Genomic DNA, 22,076 nt, shown 5'->3' with positions numbered 1-22,076 from the left:
AGTTGAGCAACACTCTCCACTTTTTATGTATATGTATATTCAAGTTTAAATGTTGGGCACCTTTCATATAAACGTGTGAAGGGAACAATAACAAGTTGTGAGATGATTCATGTATTTAAAGTCATAATTGCCACATTTTCCTGAAGACCAATGTATAGACTGATACAAAAATAATCCCTTTCAATCATCACAATGACTACAACTAGAAGTGTGTGGTGGTGTCTGTCTCTACAGGGACTCCGCCCTCTGCTTGGATTTTCTCTTTGCTTCTTATCTTACTGTGTTTGCAACGTTGTTGGGCGTCATCAATGAGCCTTTGAGCCCCACGTGGGGTAGTCAAATACCACCGCTGAGTCAAGAGTCTCAGCGTTTGATACCGAGGCACAAGCCCCCCTTTAGCGTCTGTATGATACAAAGCAGTCATATCTGACAATCCTGGATGAGAACGAGTTGTTGCATTGTTGCTGTGTTTGTTTTTGTGCTTCAGTGTTCCCCCCCGCTCCTCTCTTTCTCCTCTGCTGTGTTCAGAGTGATGCTCTCTGTGTGTCTGACTGAGAGCAGCAGGGAGCCACACACAGGGCCGACAGGATGAAGCGTACACTTCTACTGCGTTCATTCACCTCTGCAGGGTTGTATGGAGGTCTGTGTTTGTTCATTTGTGCTTTATGACATATCTGCCTTGAACAATCATAAAATAACATTTTACTTTTCGTATTTACTGCTTTAGGCTAGGCTAAAAGTTATGCATACTTAAGTTTACTTTGAGTAAAAGGTGGGTGCCGTCACTTTCACTAGCTGTTCAGTTTGACCAACCTGGTGGCTTGTTTTAATTTTGGGGACATCTACTGTCTTTCTAGTCTCACAGCACTTAGCAAAAGGCAATTTACATTGAAAACAACAAGCAAAGCCACATGCAACAGCTACACTGCCAGGCGGGCCTTTTCTGCCTTTGACCAACCACTGAAGCTGCTTCCTTGGAACAGAGCTGCCTATGAGTATGAACAGGATATGTATTGAGGTTTGTGGTGCTAAAGGGAAGCGCTACAAGACGCATCACAAAGCTAATTTTAGTTTTACCTGATGAACCTATACTTGATCGTTTACAGTTTGCCTGCCTTTTTGTAACTTATTGCATTCATGCACACAGGCTCAGATTTGCAATTGGATTTTTAAAAGTACATATATTTTATGTTTTAGAAGTAAAGGCCCGCTACACGCACTGTGCATCACACTGCAAACAAAAGGAAAGAGAGGTGACCTTTGAGTCGACCATTTTCACTACACAGTGATGATGTGTTAATGCTGTTTCCATCGGCCCTGCTGGCACATCATGTACATCTGACAACATATTTACCAAATATCAGTCATGTCCCATGTGTTCTTTGAGCTGTGTCTGTATGTATGTATGTATGTATGTATGTATGTATGTATGTATGTATGTATGTATGTATGTATGTATGTATGTATGTATGTATGTATGTATGTATGTATGTATGTATGTATGTACATATATACATACACACACACATAAACAGACGCATTATATATTTGGGAATCTTTGTGGTATGAATAACTGATGTAGAGTATGATATCAGATTAAAACATGGATGTGCAGCATCTTCGTCCAAGATCTGGGTTGGATCAGAGAATGACCTCCCTCAATTATAACCAAAGTAAATAAAAACCTGAACAAGTGCACAGAAAACACATTCTCACTTGCAATGCATGTCTTAATTACTAAACCACTGGTGTATTTAAGCCTCCTGCACAATGAAATCTGTACTTTGTTTCTACTGTACTGTTTTTTTTACTTCATAACCCCCTTACTAAGACTAAAATGGTGAGAATGACGGGAAGTAAATGGGGTTTGAAATCACACCTTATTTTGGCGGCCAAACCACAACCATGCTCAACCTTCCACACGTCATTTGTTTGTCAGTGGTGATTGTTACTGTGTATCTTTACACAAACACACTCATGAGAAAATACATGGCAGCATACAAATGTATTCAAGTATATATTTTTTTATATTATTGTTTATTCAGAAGGTACAATACACATTACAGGTTACAAAGATAAAAGATAAGTTGTGGTCAATCGAAATCTTACACTTCGTAAAAGAAATAACAGACACAATAAAAACACCATATAAAAAACTACAAAATGAGACAAAACTACCACCCTGAAACAAACAACAGATAAACAATAATACATTTCCACTATGGTGCGAGAAAACAGCAAGGCATGTAGGGATAAACACTAGACACTGTCTACAGACTCCCCTGCAATTTTTCGGATGAGTTTGAGATGTATTTGTACTGGATTGTGTTCAGTTGTGAAGTATCCCTTCTATTGTATCACCTCATGAACACACATACTCTAAATGATATAACATAGTGTCAACATAGCGGATGATGTAACAGCTCTCTGTCTGCTGTACTCTTCCTGATGATGTGTTTCACTAAAGATGTCAGACAGAGTGGGCGGGTCATCACTGATGAGGTGGAGTATCTGAATTCAGTCTCTTCTGGCTTCCAGTCTCTGTTTTGGATATTTTGAATCCAATAGTTATGTGTCTAACACAAACTTAAACAGGTGCTATTATGCTATTTTCCGGGTGCATATTTTTATTTCAAGTTACAGTTACAACATGTTTACATGCGTTAATGCTCATAATCAGCCTTGTTTTTCTCATCCTGGCTGTCCTGCAGCACCTCTTCTCACCCTCTCTCTGAAACACTCTGTTGTAACGCTTGCTCCTCCTTCCAGAAAGCAAAGTCTGCCCTGATTGGTCAGCTAGCCCGCTCTGTTGTGATTGGTCGACGTTTCACATTTAAAAAAAATAAAATAAAAATAAAAATTTCCGGAGCTTTGTCCAGTAACACTTTTATTAAACAGGCCCTATTATGCTATTTTCTGGGTGCATATTTTTATCTCAAGTTACAGTTACAACATGTTTACATGCGTTAATGCTCATAATCCACCTTGTTTTTCTCATCCTGGCTGTCCTGCAGCAACTCTTCTTACCCTCTGTCTGAAACGCTCCGTTGTAGCGCTTGCTCCTCCTTCCAGAAAGCAAAGTCTGCCCTGATTGGTCAGCTAGCCCGCTCTGTTGTGATTGGTCAACGTTTCACATTAATATATATATAACACATTAAAGAAGAGGGAAAGTGGAAAAGCATGATAGGGCCACTTTAAGAACAACAAAGGTTGGCTTCACTCAAACCTATATCGTGTTTTGGGTTGTGCTCAACAACATGTTGACCCTGATGAAGGCCACAAACCACAATGCAGCGGTCTGACATATGCCGCTGCAGTTTTTATATTTCCGTTGTCTTTCTATTTTCAGTCTCTGCACCTTGTGAGCTAAGTGAAGGTGTGCTAGAAGCCTCCACTCTGTTTTTGGTCATTCTTTTGATGCCAGAGTTTGTGGTGTTGACAGGTGTTTGTGTCACTGTTATTGTGAGGTTGTCCACTTGCTGTTTTCACAAGGATTGTCTTCAAAACAAGTAATGCAGGTCAGCTGAATGAAAAACTGTTAATTTCTTAAAGGTGAATGACTTTCTGTGATGGTGCTCTGCTCCATCCCTCCACCTCCTGACTAGATAATGATCAGCTGTAGTGCTAGTATAGTGTGACAGCCCTCCCCCACTCTGTCCACTGTGCTCTTCCTTCTGATGTGTGCTGCTACACATGACCTCTGAGGTTATCAGTTCCTTTTCATCAATCCCAGCTTGTTTTTTTTTGCTTGTTGTAAGAAATCATGCATCATGACTTAAACTCTACGTCTACACTCCTGGCTTACTTGACAGAAGAAGGGTTGATGATGGTCAGGCAGAGAAACCGTTGCTAATTCTCCTTTAAAAAGGAGAATTGTAATTAATTTAAATGATACAAGGCAAACATGCTTATTTTTCTCAAGAATAAATATTTATTTTATGAGTCAGTATTTGTTTCCCAAGTAATATACTTTGTTCACAGTCAGAGATAATAAAACAGCTGTGTCGATGCTGTAAACCTGTGTAGGCCTACTTTTTTTAACACTGAAAACTGATCAGAAATCAATAGGGGAATCGGAAAAAAGAATCCAACCATAATGCAGAATCAATTATGGCATTGGTATCAACAGTATCTAATCAACTTTCATCCTCTAGTCATTATTGATGATGTGGAACATCTGGATTGGTTGACTTCCATTATATTCACCATAACATTGCTTCTCTGTGATTCTGTATTACTCAAAAAAATACCTGGATACATTTTTAAACAGACACCAATCAAACAGATCAATTGAATCCCTATTTAAGACTTATGTGATCAATATTATATATCAACAATGGATCTCATGACTCCTTATGTAAGAGAGGCCAACACATGACCCTGCAGTACCCCTCAGCTCTATGGAGGGTTTCAGCATCTTTCCACTCATAGTTTAGATTTTATGCTTTTGATTCAGTCTCTCTGCTTTAATCACAGTTGTTTCCCAATGCAGCATATTTTCAGCTACATTTTTAAAATTGAACTTGATGATTTGAATTTCATCCAGGTCAGATGCAGATACTCACTGACCATGTAGTTTGTTTACATTTTACTGTAAGGTTGTAAAATGACATACATTTTTTCTATAATAATGAGCACTCCATAACTGTATGTTTTTTATCGAATAAAATCAAATAACAACCCTTCAGTGTTAAAGCCATGCATAAGCATTGCTAAAGCATTGAACATGCAATACAAAGTGTAATTCAAATGAAGTAGTGTGCCTTAATTAAATGTTATTCCTTACTTTCTACATTGTTTATTGTATTACCATAATCACTTCCTAACCTAAACCAAGTAGTTTTAGTTACATATCCATGATCACATCTTAACCATCCTGTATGAATAAATTATAAAAAAAGAAGTCACGTAGTTCCCATTCAGATCAAATCATCAGTTGTGTTTACTTTCAGCGTCAGTTTTAGAAACTCACCATGAAACAAAAACGTGCTGTTGTTTCATGTGTTTGGGTTGGAAATATGGTTGATTTTATTTCCTCTGTGGTGGTAAACGCCAACATAACGAGAGACCAATCAGAAACAGCTCTGAAACTGTTGCCTCCCCTTGATATGATGTCATTGAGGTGAATCATGTCTTAATGCAGTCTAGATTACAGCAGTCTCAAGGGGAATAACAAGAAAAAGATGATCGTGTTTTATTTACTGCTGATGCTCAGAGTGGGCCGTAAGTACATGTAGAAATCTCAGATCTACTCAAGATATGTTTTGAAGTGTAGTTATGTTCTTACAGTATTTTAGGAGAGAACATACATGATTCTTTTTCTGTGGTTAATGTAAAATAATGTATTTTCAGGATGCACAGATCCAATCATTGAGACAAGGACTGCTGATGTTGGAAGTGATGTGAAATTGAATTGTCCTCTTCGGTCTTCAGGAAGCTTGTTTTGGATCAGGCTTGTTTCTGGGAACTTTCCTGAATTCTTAGGAAAAACATTTAGCCTTGAGAAAGATCGTCGCATTACAACCACAGAAGAGCCTGGAACATTTGTTCTGCATATTAAAGAGGCAGAGTTAAGTGATACTGCAGTGTACTACTGTATGAAAACATTCCAAAAAGACTTAACATTTTTAAAAGGAATAGACCTGAGAGTTAAAGGTAAATACATACTTTAATTTAATTACAACTTTGTTTTAAAAAAAAATGTCAACTGTTGTCTTTAGTTTTAAAAAATTTAGGTTCTTAACTATTTTTTATCACCAGAACCAGAACGTGATCATCATCACATCACTGCAGTCCCTTCATCTGATCCAGTCCGTCCCGGAGACTTAGTGACCCTGAAGTGTTCAATCCTCTCTGACTCTGAGAACAAAACGTGTCCAGGAGAACACAGTGTGTGCTGTGTTAGCGCTGGATCTCATCAATATCATCCAAGTTTTAATTATACTCAAGGAAACAGTGTTGAAGAACATAAAAAGAATCCAGAGGTACTCTCAACAAAGAAAGTTGTCTACAGCTTCTTCATGAATGTCAGCTCCTCTGATGCTGGATCTTACTACTGTGCTGTGGCCACATGTGGGGAGATATGTTCTGGAAACCGATCAAAACTTGATGCCCAAGGTAACTGCATCTTATTTTAATCGGCAAATTAAAAACATTTGTGTCTTTTAATAAGGTCAAGTAAATGTACCGTAACATCATAACTCTCACTATTACTAACCGTTATCTTTAATTACTTCCTCCTTTTCATATTGTGTCAGCATACACAAGGAGTTCGCAGAAGGACAACACAATTCTCTTTCTTTTATGTGCCACTTTGGCTGCAAGTCTGATTGTTATTATCATTCTCATTTATTCAATCAAGAAAAAATCTTGCAGTATTTTAAATGGTAAGCAAAGTCTGTCATACATCTAGCTTTCAAACAGTATTTGGCAAAACTGGATTCACATTAATGCTGGTATTATTATTTCATAATGCAGCCGCTGTTGTCCTGAATACAAATGATGCTACGGCGAGTGGTCATCAGCAGAGTCAGCAGGTAAAAAAGAAACAATGTAGCTGTTAAGTTGTCAGCTTGTATTAATGTCATCTTCTCATAACATTTCTTCTTTTTTTCCAGACAAATGAGGATTTATTGGTTTATTCTGCACCAAACTTCTCACGTAGGAAAGCTAGAACAGGAGGGTCAGAGGATTCAAAAACAGAGGAGGAAGAGAGCATCTACACTGAGGTCAGGGCTCAGCGGTTGGATTAACACTGGATTTTATGTCTGCACCCTGAGGGAAGTTAATTTCACTTTAAGTAGGTAAATAATTATATATATTATATATTATATTTCATTTAATTTGGGATTGTATGTATCTGTTTTGTGTAAATACTATAATAGTTAAGCTTTTATCAATATACCTATAAGGATCCCATATCTATAAACTTTTTCCTTCATTGTGAGTTGCTATTTAAATTGCGAGGCTTTTCTATACTTGTGTACATGAGCTCTCAAGTCTAAAAACGTTCTACCCACTTCTACAGCACATAGCCTTCTGTCTGTGTCAATGCTATGCAATGATACTGAACAAAAAGGAAATTAGTGGTTGTGTAGATATGCTGCTTCCTTCATAATAAATAAATATATAAAAATTATGACAAGAGATAACAAACTGATTCCAGAACATTTTTTCTTTGTGACTCATTGGTTCAATGTCTTGTTAAATGAATGAGAACAATATGGTAAACAAAGCTATTAAAAGCAATTACCCAGTAGACTCAAATTATTTATATTACAGTGTTTTTATAGTTTTAGCACATTTTAGTGTTACTGATAAAATATGCTGGTCTTTTGACTCATACAATCCAGATTTATGAGCATACTGCAAATTTAAAAAAAATCCCCCTCTGGGTATGACTAATAGATATAAAGAGAAGAGAAACGAAAGTAACTGAAGGCATCTTCCAAGTTAAGATTGCAATTTAATGATTTTTCAGTAATATCAAGCTGATGGAATTTTACTTTTATTTACTTTTGGCATTCTCAATTTATTTTAACATTGATATTTTCACCACTTTTTTTTTATTTATACCCAGGACCTACATGATATGAACTTCAGATAAAATATAAAAAATCTGAACTGCTAGATTTGCATAGTGAAGAGGTGGGAGAGAGGGGTTTTTTGGTAACCTTTTGAATCAATGCAAAATAACCTTCCACTAACAGACTACGTGAACAGTAATGAAAATGATGTGTCTGCTAACAATTCCTCAAGTTTCTTAGAGCCCAACCCAAATGTGAAAGGCACAATTTTCTGAAATGAACAAGGAGTGCTTGTGGCTTTTATTATTTGGAGCTGGAACTAAAGTGGAAACTGGTGTGACTCATTCAGTAATGGAAATAATACACAAAAAGGGTTGATTATATGATGGATGATGAGTCCCTTTTTCCAGTGCAAACAACATATTCCACATTCATTGAAACGGGGACGTTGTTAGTCTGCTTGGTTATTTCTGTATTTGGAAATATTGTCCATATCTGAACCAAAACGTATGGGAACAATGTAGAGGTTAGTGTTAAGAGTATTAAATTGAATTAAACATCCTGTTACATTTAAAATGGGACAAAACTTTACAATGCCGGTTCTTTTATGAAATCATTAGGTTTAATTTTCCACAATAAATTTGACAGAAGCAGTTAAATGTTTTATTTACCTTGAAAATATTTCATAATTTTGTAAAATAAACTCTTCCGGCGATCACCGCGCATGCCGGGTTTTTTTTCAATAACTTTATTGAGACATTTGTTCATACATATAAATTTTCTTTATTAAATGTTTTATTAGGCGTCCCGGTAGAATCCCGGTGACCGGGAAATAGGTTCGTTCACCGGCATGCCGGGTTTTTTTTTTTTTTTTTAAATTCAATAACTTTATTGAGACATTTGTTCATACATATAAAACACAATATATTTATATATATATGCAAAAACTGAAAGCAAAACCAACTAATTGTTCCACAGCACCAGTAACTTTTTGTCCAATTGACAAAAGCTACTTTTAGCCCTTGTAGCTCTTGTTGCATGGCTCTATAGATGGTAATGTTGGTCTGTTGTTCCACTACATCTCAACAACGTTGGATTGATTGCCATAACATTGTGTCCAACTGACGATGAATCTAGAAACATGAGTAGATATCTGTGGCTCAGATCATTAATCACAGGGTTGGTTGTCCGACAATGAATTTTGATATTTATTCTAAATAGCATATGTTAGCATGACATGGCTAAACTAGGAAGGTGAATATGGGTAAACATTAGTCTCATTGACCTTCACAGGGTTAAGGATTTAAAACTAAACTTACACAATTATCCAAACAATTTCAGAAAATGTATTAAAAAATACGAAACATAAATAAATAAACTGAATCCATAATCTCACACAAGAACAATGTTTTGTCTCTTCACCTATGCTGCCATTGTAACTTCAGACAGCTTGATACAAAACAGCTATATTTGTACAGCTTAACTTTTGTCATAAACATACAGGTACAAAAATGTTCACCCATTCTAAGAATTAAAAGCAGTGGGCTAATATATTCGCCCGGGGAGCAACTTGGGGTTGAGTGAATTGCTCAAGAACACGATATGCGGACAGTAAAAGCCAGGAATTGATATGCAAACTTTGCTGTTTAAGCACAACCCGCTTTACCATCTGAGCCACAGCTAACCCCAAAATACATTGTATAGGTTGCAGTTCGCATCGTAGGTGCTCAAAAAGGATCACATAAAGCACACAAGAGAGCAGCAAAGAGGCCATGATGTGACAAAGTGTATTGCAGGAACCAGAGAAAAAACAGCAACTCACAACTAACAAAGAGGGGAAGAGAAGCGGAGGCAGCCAAACCCCAACCGAACTAGAGATGCCCTTAGCACTTGATGTCATAATAAGTCCACCGCAAGAAGCCTTTAAATAAAATGAACTAATTCAGTGGTTTTCAACCGTCGAGTTTTGTGGCCCTTTGAAACACAAATCCAACTAACCACCACTCACCGAAGTGTAATTACAGTTTCTCTCACTGTGAGCACTTCAAGCTGATCTAATATATTTTTTTTTTGTGGGCTAAACAGATAAAAACTATCAAGATTTTTATCAGATAAAACAGCAAAGTCCTAAAAGTAGGTATAATTTTATTGAGCAGAAGATGTTTTTGGTTTCTTTTTTCTATTATCAGCACTGTACCTGGATTGCAACAGAATACTAATCAGTATAGATGTAATATAATTTAAATAAGTCTTTAAACTTACTTGTTTCCACTTTGGTTCCTTCACCAAACAGGATCTCTCCACATGTGACCACAGCACAGTAGTAAGTCCCAGTATCAGAGGAGTTCTGGATAGTTTTTGACAGACTGTAGTCACAACTTCTTTCTTCTTGTTTATCACTGTGAGTGTAAATGATGCTTGGATGAGATTCTCCTGATCCAGATCTGAACCAGTGCACACTGTGTTCACCTGGACACTGGACTCTGTTCTCTTTGTTCTTAGAGAGAAGTGAACACTGGAGAGTCACTGAGCCGCCCGGCTGGACCGACTCAGTCTCCGGACTTTGTTTCACGGAGAGAGATTTCTGCTCATTATGATCTGTGTGATTCAGTTAAAAAGACATCAGAAGAAATTATTGATCTAAATAATTTGTTTGAATTAAAAATGTGGCACAAACACTTAAAATATATTTTACCTTTCACAGCCAAGAAGATGCCATTAACAGGACTTATTGTATAGGTAGATCCACTGAGACAGAAGTATGTTGCTTCGTCCTCTTTGCTGATATTTCTGATGGTGAGTAAATACTGAGCGTTCTCTAATGTTGCTGTGAACCGTGAGTTATTAAATTCCTCACTAATTGACATTTTGCCATAAATAACAGTAGCTACTGTTTGGACCATATATCCAAGAGGCTGCTTGTACCAGTAAAAGGGTTTTGACTTCCTTCTCAGAAACTGGACATTCCAAAGTAACATTTCCACCAAGTTCAACCAAAGTCAAAGAGACCTGGTGAGAAACATCTTCAGTTTGAATCAGGTCTGAAGAAAAGAGACACAGACGGTAACAAAGTTACAGCACAAGATAAGTTAACAGGTAAAGTATCAAGCCTACCAAAGATTATTACATTATCTTGTCTTAGAGTAGTTGAGAATTGCACTTACACACTGTACAAAGTAGAATCAAAGCAGCCAGTCCTCCGATCATTGTGGTACAGCACTCTTGTCTTGCACTACTGATGTCACACAGCCAAATGGAAGATGTAGTCACAAGATCATGAAGGTTTACAAAGTAGAATGATTGGCTGAAACATAGAAAATGACCGTCCCCCTTCATTTAGCAATCCTTTGATCTGTTTTCATTAGATAGGAAATCTACATGTACTGAGTTGTATTTTCACAGCAGTACCTTTATTTAGACTGCATGACTGATTTTTTTTTTTATAGAAACCAGTAGGGTTTTTTTTCAGTTTTTTGTCGAATGAAGAGCAAGTACTAAAAGTCAAACAGTATGTTGTTTTGTCCTCTTTGATGATATTTCTGACGTTAAGAAAATACTGAATCTTCCCCTTTGTGACTTTGAAACGTGGGTTGTTAAATTGCGAACTGAGTGTTTGTTGAGTGAAACTTCCTTTAGCAACTGTCTGGACCGTACATCCAATAGGCTGCTTGTACCAGTAAAATAATTGGACTTCCTTCTCAGAAACTGGACATTCCAAAGTAACATTTCCACCAAGTTCAACCAAAGTCAAAGAGACCTGGTGAGGAACATCTGTGGTCTAAATCAGGTCTGAAGAAAAGAGACAAATGCAAAGAAATTTACAACACAACAAGACAAAAACAACAACAAATGTAAAGTATCTACCATTAGAAAGATTGCCTTTTAACAACTTTAACACAGTTTAATATAAACAACCATAATGTTTAAAATTGCACTAACACACTGTACTAAGAACCAAAACAGCCAGTCTTCCGATCATTGTGGTAAAACACCCGTCTCTTGCACAACTGATGTCTTCCTACCTAAAAGAAGGTTTAGTCACTAGATCATCAAAGTGTACAGAAATCGTCCTGATTGGCTGAAAAGCAGTAAATGCACTTCCCCCTAAAATTTAGCAAATCCATGATCCAATTTCAACTACTCTTAGATGCACATGTATTGTTTGTTGTTTTACTTTATGGTAAGGGTAAATAAATGATCCTGGGATTTAATTATCAGGATTTTAATCAAATCCGTTGCATTTGATTGTACTGCTAAAAAGTAGGCGTGCTTAGGATGTATGTGATACAGAGCCTCCCTTGTGGCTAAAAATTACAGACTGATTAATAGATGGATGTCAAGTTATTATTGGTTAAAATTGGTCAGTACTATCCATCCATCCATTTTCCGTAACCTGCTTATCCAGTTAAGGGTGCTGGAGCCGATCTCAGCTGTCCATGGGCGAAGGCAGGGTTCACCCTGGACAGGTCGCCAGTCTGTCGCAGGTCAGTACTAGCTTGCGTCATATCTTGTTTTTGGAAGTTTTTTAGAAAACCTCGAAAGAAATATATTTTTGAAAATTATTTTGCACATGTTGAATAGGTGTGCAATATAACTCAGAATGATATAAAAGGGTTAAAAAGGCTTTTTTATTTGAGCTCGACTTTTAAGTCTGTTAAGCATTTACTCAATCATCATGAATTCTGATTTATTAATAATGTTCATGTCTTCCTCATAGGCAAGTTAGCATTTAAAGGGACAGGACAAAAAACTGAAAGACTCAACAGTGAACATGTATTCTGTTGAATTCAAAGGATTGTAAAGATGATCAGCTAAGCATTACTTTCTCATGACTTCATATTGTTGTTGGCCGTTAAAATAAAGAAGTGACCTCAGCAATATACATGCCATGACGTAGTTGCATGACACACCCAATTCAACTGAAACTCCACCCCTCCTGCAGAACAGAGCGCTGTGTGCTTGTTCATGAAAAAATGGTGTTTTAATTCGAGCTTCTCCTTGTTCTGATGTCATAGTGTGACCAGCTCTTGTTGCTTCTCACTTCATAATGGAGTTGTCCTTGTGTGCCATGCTAAGATTACAAAACCTGAATTTACCTTAATTAAGCCCATTTAATGTGTCCTTATAGCAAGCAGAAGCTACACTGACAGACAAAAGCTGTGGTGGGCCATTTCTCTGCCTATGACCAACCACCAGGGCTGTTTACTCTGAAGAGACCTGACTATGGGCGTCAACAGGATATGAAGTGAGGTTAGAGGTGCAAGGAAGGCTAATTTTAATTTAACCAGATGACTTGATTGTTTTAGTTTTATTTGCCTGCATAAATGCTCATTTGTATTAAAAAAAACATTGTCTAAAAATCAAATTTTTGCTTCAATGCCAAATGTATATTGATTTATTTACCAACCATATATCTTTTCCATTCAGTCCTAATCAGAGTTCCTCAGCCCCCGTGCCATTGTGAAAACATAGGAAGGAAGTTGAGCAACACTCTCCACTTTTTATGTATATGTATATTCAAGTTTAAATGTTGTGCACCTTTCATATAAACGTGTGAAGGGAACAATAACAAGTTGTGAGATGATTCATGTATTTAAAGTTATAATTGCCACATTTTCCTGAAGACCAATGTATAGACTGATACAAAAATAATCCCTTTCAATCATCACAATGACTACAACTAGAAGTGTGTGGTGGTGTCTGTCTCTACAGGGACTCCGCCCTCTGCTTGGATTTTCTCTTTGCTTCTTATCTTACTGTGTTTGCAACGTTGTTGGGCGTCATCAATGAGCCTTTGAGCCCCACGTGGGGTAGTCAAATACCACCGCTGAGTCAAGAGTCTCAGCGTTTGATACCGAGGCACAAGCCCCCCTTTAGCGTCTGTATGATACAAGCAGTCATATCTGACAATCCTGGATGAGAACGAGTTGTTGCATTGTTGCTGTGTTTGTTTTTGTGCTTCAGTGTTCCCCCCCGCTCCTCTCTTTCTCCTCTGCTGTGTTCAGAGTGATGCTCTCTGTGTGTCTGACTGAGAGCAGCAGGGAGCCACACACAGAGGATGAAGCGTACACTTCTACTGCGTTCATTCACCTCTGCAGGGTTGTATGGAGGTCTGTGTTTGTTCATTTGTGCTTTATGACGTATCTGCCTTGAACAATCATAAAATAACATTTTACTTTTCTTATTTACTGCTTTAGGCTAGGCTAAAAGTTATGCATACTTAAGTTAACTTTGAGTAAAAGGTGGGTGCCGTCGCTTTCACTAGCTGTTCAGTTTGACCAACCTGGTGGCTTGTTTTTATTATTTTGGGGACATCTACTGTCTTTCTAGTCTCACAGCACTTAGCAAAATGCAATTTACATTGAAAACAACAAGCAAAGCCACATGCAACAGCTACACTGCCAGGCGGGCCTTTTCTGCCTTTGACCAACCACTGAAGCTGCTTCCTTGGAACAGAGCTGCCTATGAGTATGAACAGGATATGTATTGAGGTTTGTGGTGCTAAAGGGAAGCGCTACAAGACGCATCACAAAGCTAATTTTAGTTTTACCTGATGAACCTATACTTGATCGTTTACAGTTTGCCTGCCTTTTTGTAACTTATTGCATTCATGCACACAGGCTCAGATTTGCAATTGGATTTTTAAAAGTACATATATTTTATGTTTTAGAAGTAAAGGCCCGCTACACGCACTGTGCATCACACTGCAAACAAAAGGAAAGAGAGGTGACCTTTGAGTCGACCATTTTCACTACACAGTGATGATGTGTTAATGCTGTTTCCATCGGCCCTGCTGGCACATCATGTACATCTGACAACATATTTACCAAATATCAGTCATGTCCCATGTGTTCTTTGAGCTGTGTCTGTGTGTATGTATGTATGTATGTATGTATGTATGTATGTATGTATGTATGTATGTATGTATGTGTGTATGTATGTATGTATGTATGTATGTATGTATGTATGTATGTATGTATGTATGTATGTATGTATGTATATATGTATATATATACACACACACATAAACTGACACATTATATATTTGGGAATCTTTGTGGTATGAATAACTGATGTAGAGTATGATATCAGATTAAAACATGGATGTGCAGCATCTTCGTCCAAGATCTGGGTTGAATCAGAGAATGACTTCCCTCAATTATAACCAAAGTAAATAAAAACCTGAACAAGTGCACAGAAAACACATTCTCACTTGCAATGCATGTCTTAATTACTAAACCACTGACCAGGTGTGGGTGTATTTAAGCCTCCTGCACAATGAAATCTGTACTTTGTTTCTACTGTACTGGTTTTTTTACTTCATAACCCCCCTTCCTAACACTAAAATGGTGAGAATGACGGGAAGTAAATGGGGTTTGAAATCACACCTTATTTTGGCGGCCAAACCACAACCATGCTCAACCTTCCACACGTCATTTGTTTGTCAGTGGTGATTGTTACTGTGTATCTTTACACAAACACAGTCATGAGAAAATACATGGCAGCATACAAATGTATTCAAGTATATATTTTTTATATTATTGTTTATTCAGAAGGTACAATACACATTACAGGTTACAAAGATAAAAGATAAGTTGTGGTCAATCGAAATCTTACACTTCGTAAAAGAAATAACAGACACAATAAAAACACCATATAAAAAACTACGAAACAAGACAAAACTACCACCCTGAAACAAACAACAGATAAACAATAATACATTTCCACTATGGTGCGAGAAAACAGCAAGGCATGTAGGGATAAACACTAGACACTGTCTACAGACTCCCCTGCAATTTTCCGGATGAGTTTGAGATGTATTTGTACTGGATTGTGTTCAGTTGTGAAGTATCCCTTCTATTGTATCACCTCATGAACACACATACTCTAAATGATATAACATAGTGTCAACATAGCGGATGATGTAACAGCTCTCTGTCTGCTGTACTCTTCCTGCTGATGTGTTTCACTAAAGATGTCAGACAGAGTGGGCGGGTCATTACTGATGAGGTGGAGTATCTGAATTCAGTCTCTTCTGGCTTCCAGTCCCTGTTATGGATATTTTGAATCCAATAGTTATGTGTATAACACAAACTTAAACAGGTGCTATTATGCTATTTTCCGGGTGCATATTTTTATTTCAAGTTACAGTTACAACATTGCTGTGTCGATGCATTATTGATAAACCTGTGTAGCTACTGGATTTTTTAACACTGAAAACTGATCAGAAATCAATAGGGGAATCGGAAAAAAGAATCCAACCATAATGCAGAATCGATCGTTTGTTAACTGTAAGGTTTTCCAATGTAAAATGTGGAAATCAAATCATTTTTTTCTATAATAATGAGCAATCCATAACATTTTAACTGTAAGGATGTAAAATAAAATATTTTTTTTTTAATGAGCAAATAAAATCGAATAAAATCAAAAAACAACCCTTCAGTGTTAAAGCCATGAATTAGCATTGCTAAAGCATTAAGCACGCAATACAAAGTTCAATAACCATCTTAACCATCCTGTATGAATAAATTATGAAAAAAAGCTGTCACGTAGTTCCCATTCAGATCAAATCATCTGTTGTGTTTACTTTCAGCGTCAGTTTTAGAAACCCACCATGAAACAAATACGTGCTGTTGTTTCATGTGTTTGGGTTGGAAATATGGTTGATTTTATTTCCTCTGTGGTGGTAAACGCCAACATAACGAGAGACCAATCAGAAACAGCTCTGAAACTGTTGCCTCCCACTCCATATGATGTCATTGAGGTGAATCATGTCTTAATGCAGTCTAGATTACAGCAGTCTCAAGGGGAATAACAAGAAAAAGATGATCGTGTTTTATTTACTGCTGATGCTCAGAGTGGGCCGTAAGTACATGTAGAAATCTCAGATCTACTCAAGATATGTTTTGAAGTGTAGTTATGTTCTTACAGTATTTTAGGAGAGAACATACATGGTTCTTTTTCTGTGGTTAATGTAAAATAATGTATTTTCAGGATGCACAGATCCAATCATTGAGACAAGGACTGCTGGTGTTGGAAGTGATGTGAAACTGAATTGTTCTCTTGGGTCTTCAGGAAGCTTGTTTTGGATCAGGCTTGTTTCTGGGAACTTTCCTAAATTCTTAGGAAAAACATTTGGCCTTAAGAATGATCATCGCATTACAACCACAGAAGAGCCTGGAACATTTGTTCTTCATATTAAAAAAGCAGAGTTAAGTGATACTGCAGTGTACTACTGTATGAAAACATCCCAAAAAGACTTAACATTTTTGAAAGGAGTAGACCTGAGAGTTAAAGGTAAATACATACTTTAATTTAATTACAACTTTATTTATTTTTTTAATGTCAACTGTTGTCTTTAGTTTTAAAATGAATTAAGGTTCTTAACTATTTTTTATCACCAGAACCAGAACGTGATCATCATCACATCACTGCAGTCCCTTCATCTGATCCAGTCCGTCCCGGAGACTTAGTGACCCTGAACTGTTCAGTCCTCTCTGACTCTGAGAACAAAACGTGTCCAGGAGAACACAGTGTGTGCTGTGTTAGAGCCGGATCACATCAATATCATCAAAGTTTTGATTATACTAAAGGAAACAGTGTTGAAGAACATAAAAAGAATCCAGAGGTACTCTCAACAAATAAAGTTGTCTACAGCTTCTTCATGAACGTCAGCTCCTCTGATGCTGGATCTTACTACTGTGCTGTGGCCACATGTGAGGAGATATGTTCTGGAAACCGATCAAAACTTGATGCCCAAGGTAACCGCATCTTATTTTAATAGGAAATTAACACATTTGTGTCTCTTAATAAGGTCAAGTAAATGTACCGTAACATCATAACTCTCACTATTACTAACCGTTATCTTTAATTACTTCCTCCTTTTCATATTGTGTCAGCATACACAAGGAGTTCGCAGAAGGACAACACAATTCTTTTTCTTTTATGTGCCACTTTGGCTGCAAGTCTGATTGTTATTATCATTCTCATTTATTCAATCAAGAAAAATTCTTGCGGTATTTTAAATGGTAAGCAAAGTCTGACATACATCTAGCTTTCAAACAGTATTTGGCAAAACTGGATTCACATTAATGCTGGTATTATTATTTCATAATGCAGCCGCTGTTGTCCTGAATACAAATGATGCTACGGCGAGTGGTCATCAGCAGAGTCAGCAGGTAAAAAAGAAACAATGTAGCTGTTAAGTTGTCAGCTTGTATTAATGTCATCTTCTCATAACATTTCTTCTTTTTTTCCAGACAAATGAGGATTTATTGGTTTATTCTGGACCAAACTTCTCACGTAGGAAAGCTAGAACAGGAGGGTCAGAGGATTCAAAAACAGAGGAGGAAGAGAGCATCTACACTGAGGTCAGGGCTCAGCGGTTGGATTAACATTGGATTTTATGTCTGCACCTGAGGGAAGTTAATTTCACTTTAAGTAGGTAAATAATTATGTATATTATATATTATATTTCATTTAATTTGGGATTGTATGTATCTGTTTTGTGTAAATACTATAATAGTTAAGCTTTTATCAAGGATCCCATATCTATAAACTTTTTCCTTCATTGTGAGTTGCTATTTAAATTGCGAGGTTTTTCTATGTGTATACTTCTGTACATGAGCTCTCAAGTCTAAAACCTTTCTACCCACTTCTACAGCACATAGCCTTCTGTCTGTGTCAATGCTATGCAATGATACTGAACAAAAAGGAAATTAGTGGTTGTGTAGATATGCTGCTTCCTTCATGATAAATAAATATATAAAAATTATGACAAGAGATACCAAACTGATTCCAGAACATTTTTTCTTTGTGACTCATTGGTTCAATGTCTTGTTAAATGAATGAGAACATGGTAGACAAAGCTATTAAAAGTAATTACCCAGTAGACTCAAATTATTTATATTACAGTGCTTTTATAGTTTTAGCACATTTTAGTGTTACTGATAAAATATGCTGGTCTTTTGACTCATACAATCCAGATTTATGAGCATACTGCAAATTTAAAAAAAATCCCCCTCTGGGTATGACTCATAGATATAAAGAGAAGAGAAACGAAAGTAACTGAAGGCGTCTTGCCAGTTAAGATTGGGATTTGCTGATTTTTCAGTAATATCAAGCTGATGGAATTTAACTTTTTTTAACTTTTGGCATTCTCAATGTATTTTAACATTGAGTAAGTACACCACTTTTTTTTTTTATTTATACCCAGGAAGTTGTACATGATATGAACTACAGATAAAATATAAAAATTCTGAACTGCTAGATTTGCATAGTGAAGAGGTGGGAGAGAGGGGTTTTTTGGTAACCTTTTGAATCAATGCAAAATAACCTTCCACTAACAGACTACGTGAACAGTAATGAAAATGATGTGTCTGCTAACAATTCCTCAAGTTTCTTAGAGCCCAACCCAAATGTGAAAGGCACAATTTTCTGAAATGAACAAGGAGTGCTTGTGGCTTTTATTATTTCGAGATGGAACTAAAGTGGAAACTGGTGTGACTCATTCAGTAATGGAAATAATACACAAAAAGGGTTGATTATATGATGGATAATGTGTCCCTTTTTCCAGTGCAAACAACATATTCCACATTCATTGAAACGGGGACGTTGTTAGTCTGCTTGGTTATTTCTGTATTTAGAAATATTGTCCATATCTGAACCAAAAAGTATGGGAACAATGTAGAGGTTAGTGTTAAGAGTGTTAAGAGTATACAATTGAATTAAACATCCTGTTACATTTAGAATGGGACAAAACTTTACAATGCCGGTTCTTTTATGAAAACATTAGGTTTAATTTTCCACAATGAATTCGACAGAAGCAGTTAAATGTTTTATTTACCTTGAAAATATTTCATAATTTTGTAACATAAACTCTTCCGGCGATCACCGCCCATGCCGGGTTTTTTTTTCAATAACTTTATTGAGACATTTGTTCATACATATAAATTTTCTTTATTAAATGTTTTATTCTCTTTATTTAATGTTTCATTTTCTTTATTTAATGTTTTATTCTCTTTATTTAATGTTTCATTTTCTTTATTTAATGTTTCATTTTCTTTATTTAATGTTTTATTTTCTTTATTTAATGTTTCATTTTCTTTATTTAATGTTTTATTCTCTTTATTTAATGTTTTATTTTCTTTATTTAATGTTTTATTTTCTTTATTTAATGTTTCATTTTCTTTATTTAATGTTTTATTCTATTTATTTAATGTTTTATTTTCTTTATTTAATGTTTTATTATCTTTATTTAATGTTTTATTATCTTTATTTAATGTTTTATTATCTTTATTTAATGTTTGTTTGTCACAGTCGCGGTGCAGTGACGTAACGTCATGATGTTTTCACGGATGTTTATCTGGACGGCTCATCCTCCTGTATACCGGTGTGCCGGATTACCGGTGTTTTTCACGGTACCGGTACCGGTGGACCGGCCGGCTCAACCTCCTCTAGCTAGCATAGCTAGAGGAGGTTGAGCCGTCTGGGAGCTAGAGGAGCGTCCCGGTAGAATCCCGGTGACCGGGAGGTTCCGGCGATCACCGCGCATTGCATGCCGGGTTTTATTTTTTATTTTTTTTTTTTTTTTTTTTTTTAAATTCAATAACTTTATTGAGACATTTGTTCATACATATAAAACACAATATATTTATATATATATGTATATATTTATATTTTCAAGTTCTTATTTTTAAGATCTTAAGTTGATGCCACGAAGGCTGCAATATCATCTATTATCTTTATTTAATGTTTTATTATCTTTATTTAATGTTTTATTTTCTTTATTTAATGTTTCATTTTCTTTATTTAATGTTTTATTTTCTTTATTTAATGTTTTATTCTCTTTATTTAATGTTTTATTTTCTTTATTTAATGTTTTATTTTCTTTATTTAATGTTTTATTTTCTTTATTTAATGTTTTATTTTCTTTATTTAATGTTTTATTTTCTTTATTTAATGTTTTATTTTATTTATTTAATGTTTTATTTCTTTATTTAATGTTTTATTTTTTTTATTTAATGTTTCATTATCTTTATTTAATGTTTTATTTTATTTATTTAATGTTTTATTCTCTTTATTTAATGTTTCATTTTTTTATTTAATGTTTTATTATCTTTATTTAATGTTTTATTTTCTTTATTTAATGTTTCATTTTCTTTATTTAATGTTTTATTTTCTTTATTTAATGTTTCATTTTCTTTATTTAATGTTTTATTATCTTTATTTAATGTTTTATTTTCTTTATTTAATGTTTCATTTTCTTTATTTAATGTTTTATTTTCTTTATTTAATGTTTTATTTTCTTTATTTAATGTTTCATTTTCTTTATTTAATGTTTCATTTTCTTTATTTAATGTTTCATTCTCTTTATTTAATGTTTTATTTTCTTTATTTAATGTTTTATTTTCTTTATTTAATGTTTCATTTTCTTTATTTAATGTTTCATTATCTTTATTTAATGTTTTATTATCTTTATTTAATGTTTCGTGTTTGTCACAGTCGCGGTGCAGTGACGTCACGTCATGATGTTTTCACGGATGTTTATCTGGACGGCTCATCCTCCTGTATACCGGTGTGCCGGATTACCGGTGTTTTTCACGGTACCGGTACCGGTGGATTTAATGGCTCAACCTCCTCTAGCTAGCATAGCTAGAGGAGGTTGAGCCGTCTGGGAGCTAGAGGAGCCGTCCCGGTAGAATCCCGGTGACCGGGAAATAGGTTCCGGCGATCACCGCGCATTGCATGCCGGGTAGTTTTTTTTTTTTTTTTTTTTTTTTTTTTTTTTTTTTTTTTTTAAATTCAATAACTTTATTGAGACATTTGTTCATACATATAAAACACAATATATTTATATATATATGTATATATTTATATTTTCAAGTTCTTATTTTTAAGATCTTAAGTTGATGCCACGAAGGCTGCAATATCATCTATTATCTTTATTTAATGTTTTATTTTCTTTATTTAATGTTTCATTATCTTTACATTCTCTTTATTTAATCTTTTATTCTCTTTATTTAATTTTTCATTATCTTTATTTAATGTTTTATTCTCTTTATTTAATGTTATCTTATCTCTATTTAATGTTTCATTCTCTTTATTTAATGTTTTATTATCTTTATTTAATGTTTTATTTTCTTTATTTAATGTTTCATTTTCTTTATTTAATGTTTCATTTTCTTTATTTAATGTTTCATTTTCTTTATTTAATGTTTTATTCTCTTTATTTAATGTTACATTTTCTTTATTGAGACATTTGTTCATACATATAAATTTTCTTCATTTAATGTTTTATTATCTTTATTTAATGTCCGATCTATTGACCCAACTAATCCATAGCGACATTCCTCCCATTTCTACTTGAAGGTCATGGGCATAGTATCCACCAATTTCTGCTTTCTGACACCTTTCTTTCTAATAAATAAGACTTCAGCAAGCTTCAGTAAGCGCTGTGCCGTCAAGCTAACAGTCTTTGATATAAGACTCTCGTCAAATATATGTGTGTCAAAAGCTTTATTCAGGTCCAACAACTTTAAACCAACACAG

At 35.3% G+C, this 22,076-nt stretch overlaps 1 protein-coding gene across 1 annotated transcript; it reads right to left on the bottom strand.

The window, feature by feature from the left end:
* Positions 1–5,779: 5,779 nt before the first annotated feature.
* Positions 5,780–10,429, bottom strand: LOC129089786 (uncharacterized). The gene is made up of 3 exons (XM_054597152.1): positions 10,222–10,429; positions 9,789–10,124; positions 5,780–5,859 (listed from the first exon to the last, which is right to left on the bottom strand). The coding sequence occupies exons 1-3, from the start codon at positions 10,427–10,429 to the stop codon at positions 5,780–5,782; spliced, it is 624 nt and encodes a 207-aa protein (XP_054453127.1).
* Between the last annotated feature and the right edge of the window lie 11,647 nt (positions 10,430–22,076).

This window comes from Anoplopoma fimbria, chromosome 4 (genome assembly GCF_027596085.1).
Source record: "Anoplopoma fimbria isolate UVic2021 breed Golden Eagle Sablefish chromosome 4, Afim_UVic_2022, whole genome shotgun sequence".
NCBI classification, from domain to species: domain Eukaryota; kingdom Metazoa; phylum Chordata; class Actinopteri; order Perciformes; family Anoplopomatidae; genus Anoplopoma; species Anoplopoma fimbria.
Note: the sequence above shows the minus strand (reverse complement) of the source record. Positions and strands in the feature narration are given on the sequence as shown.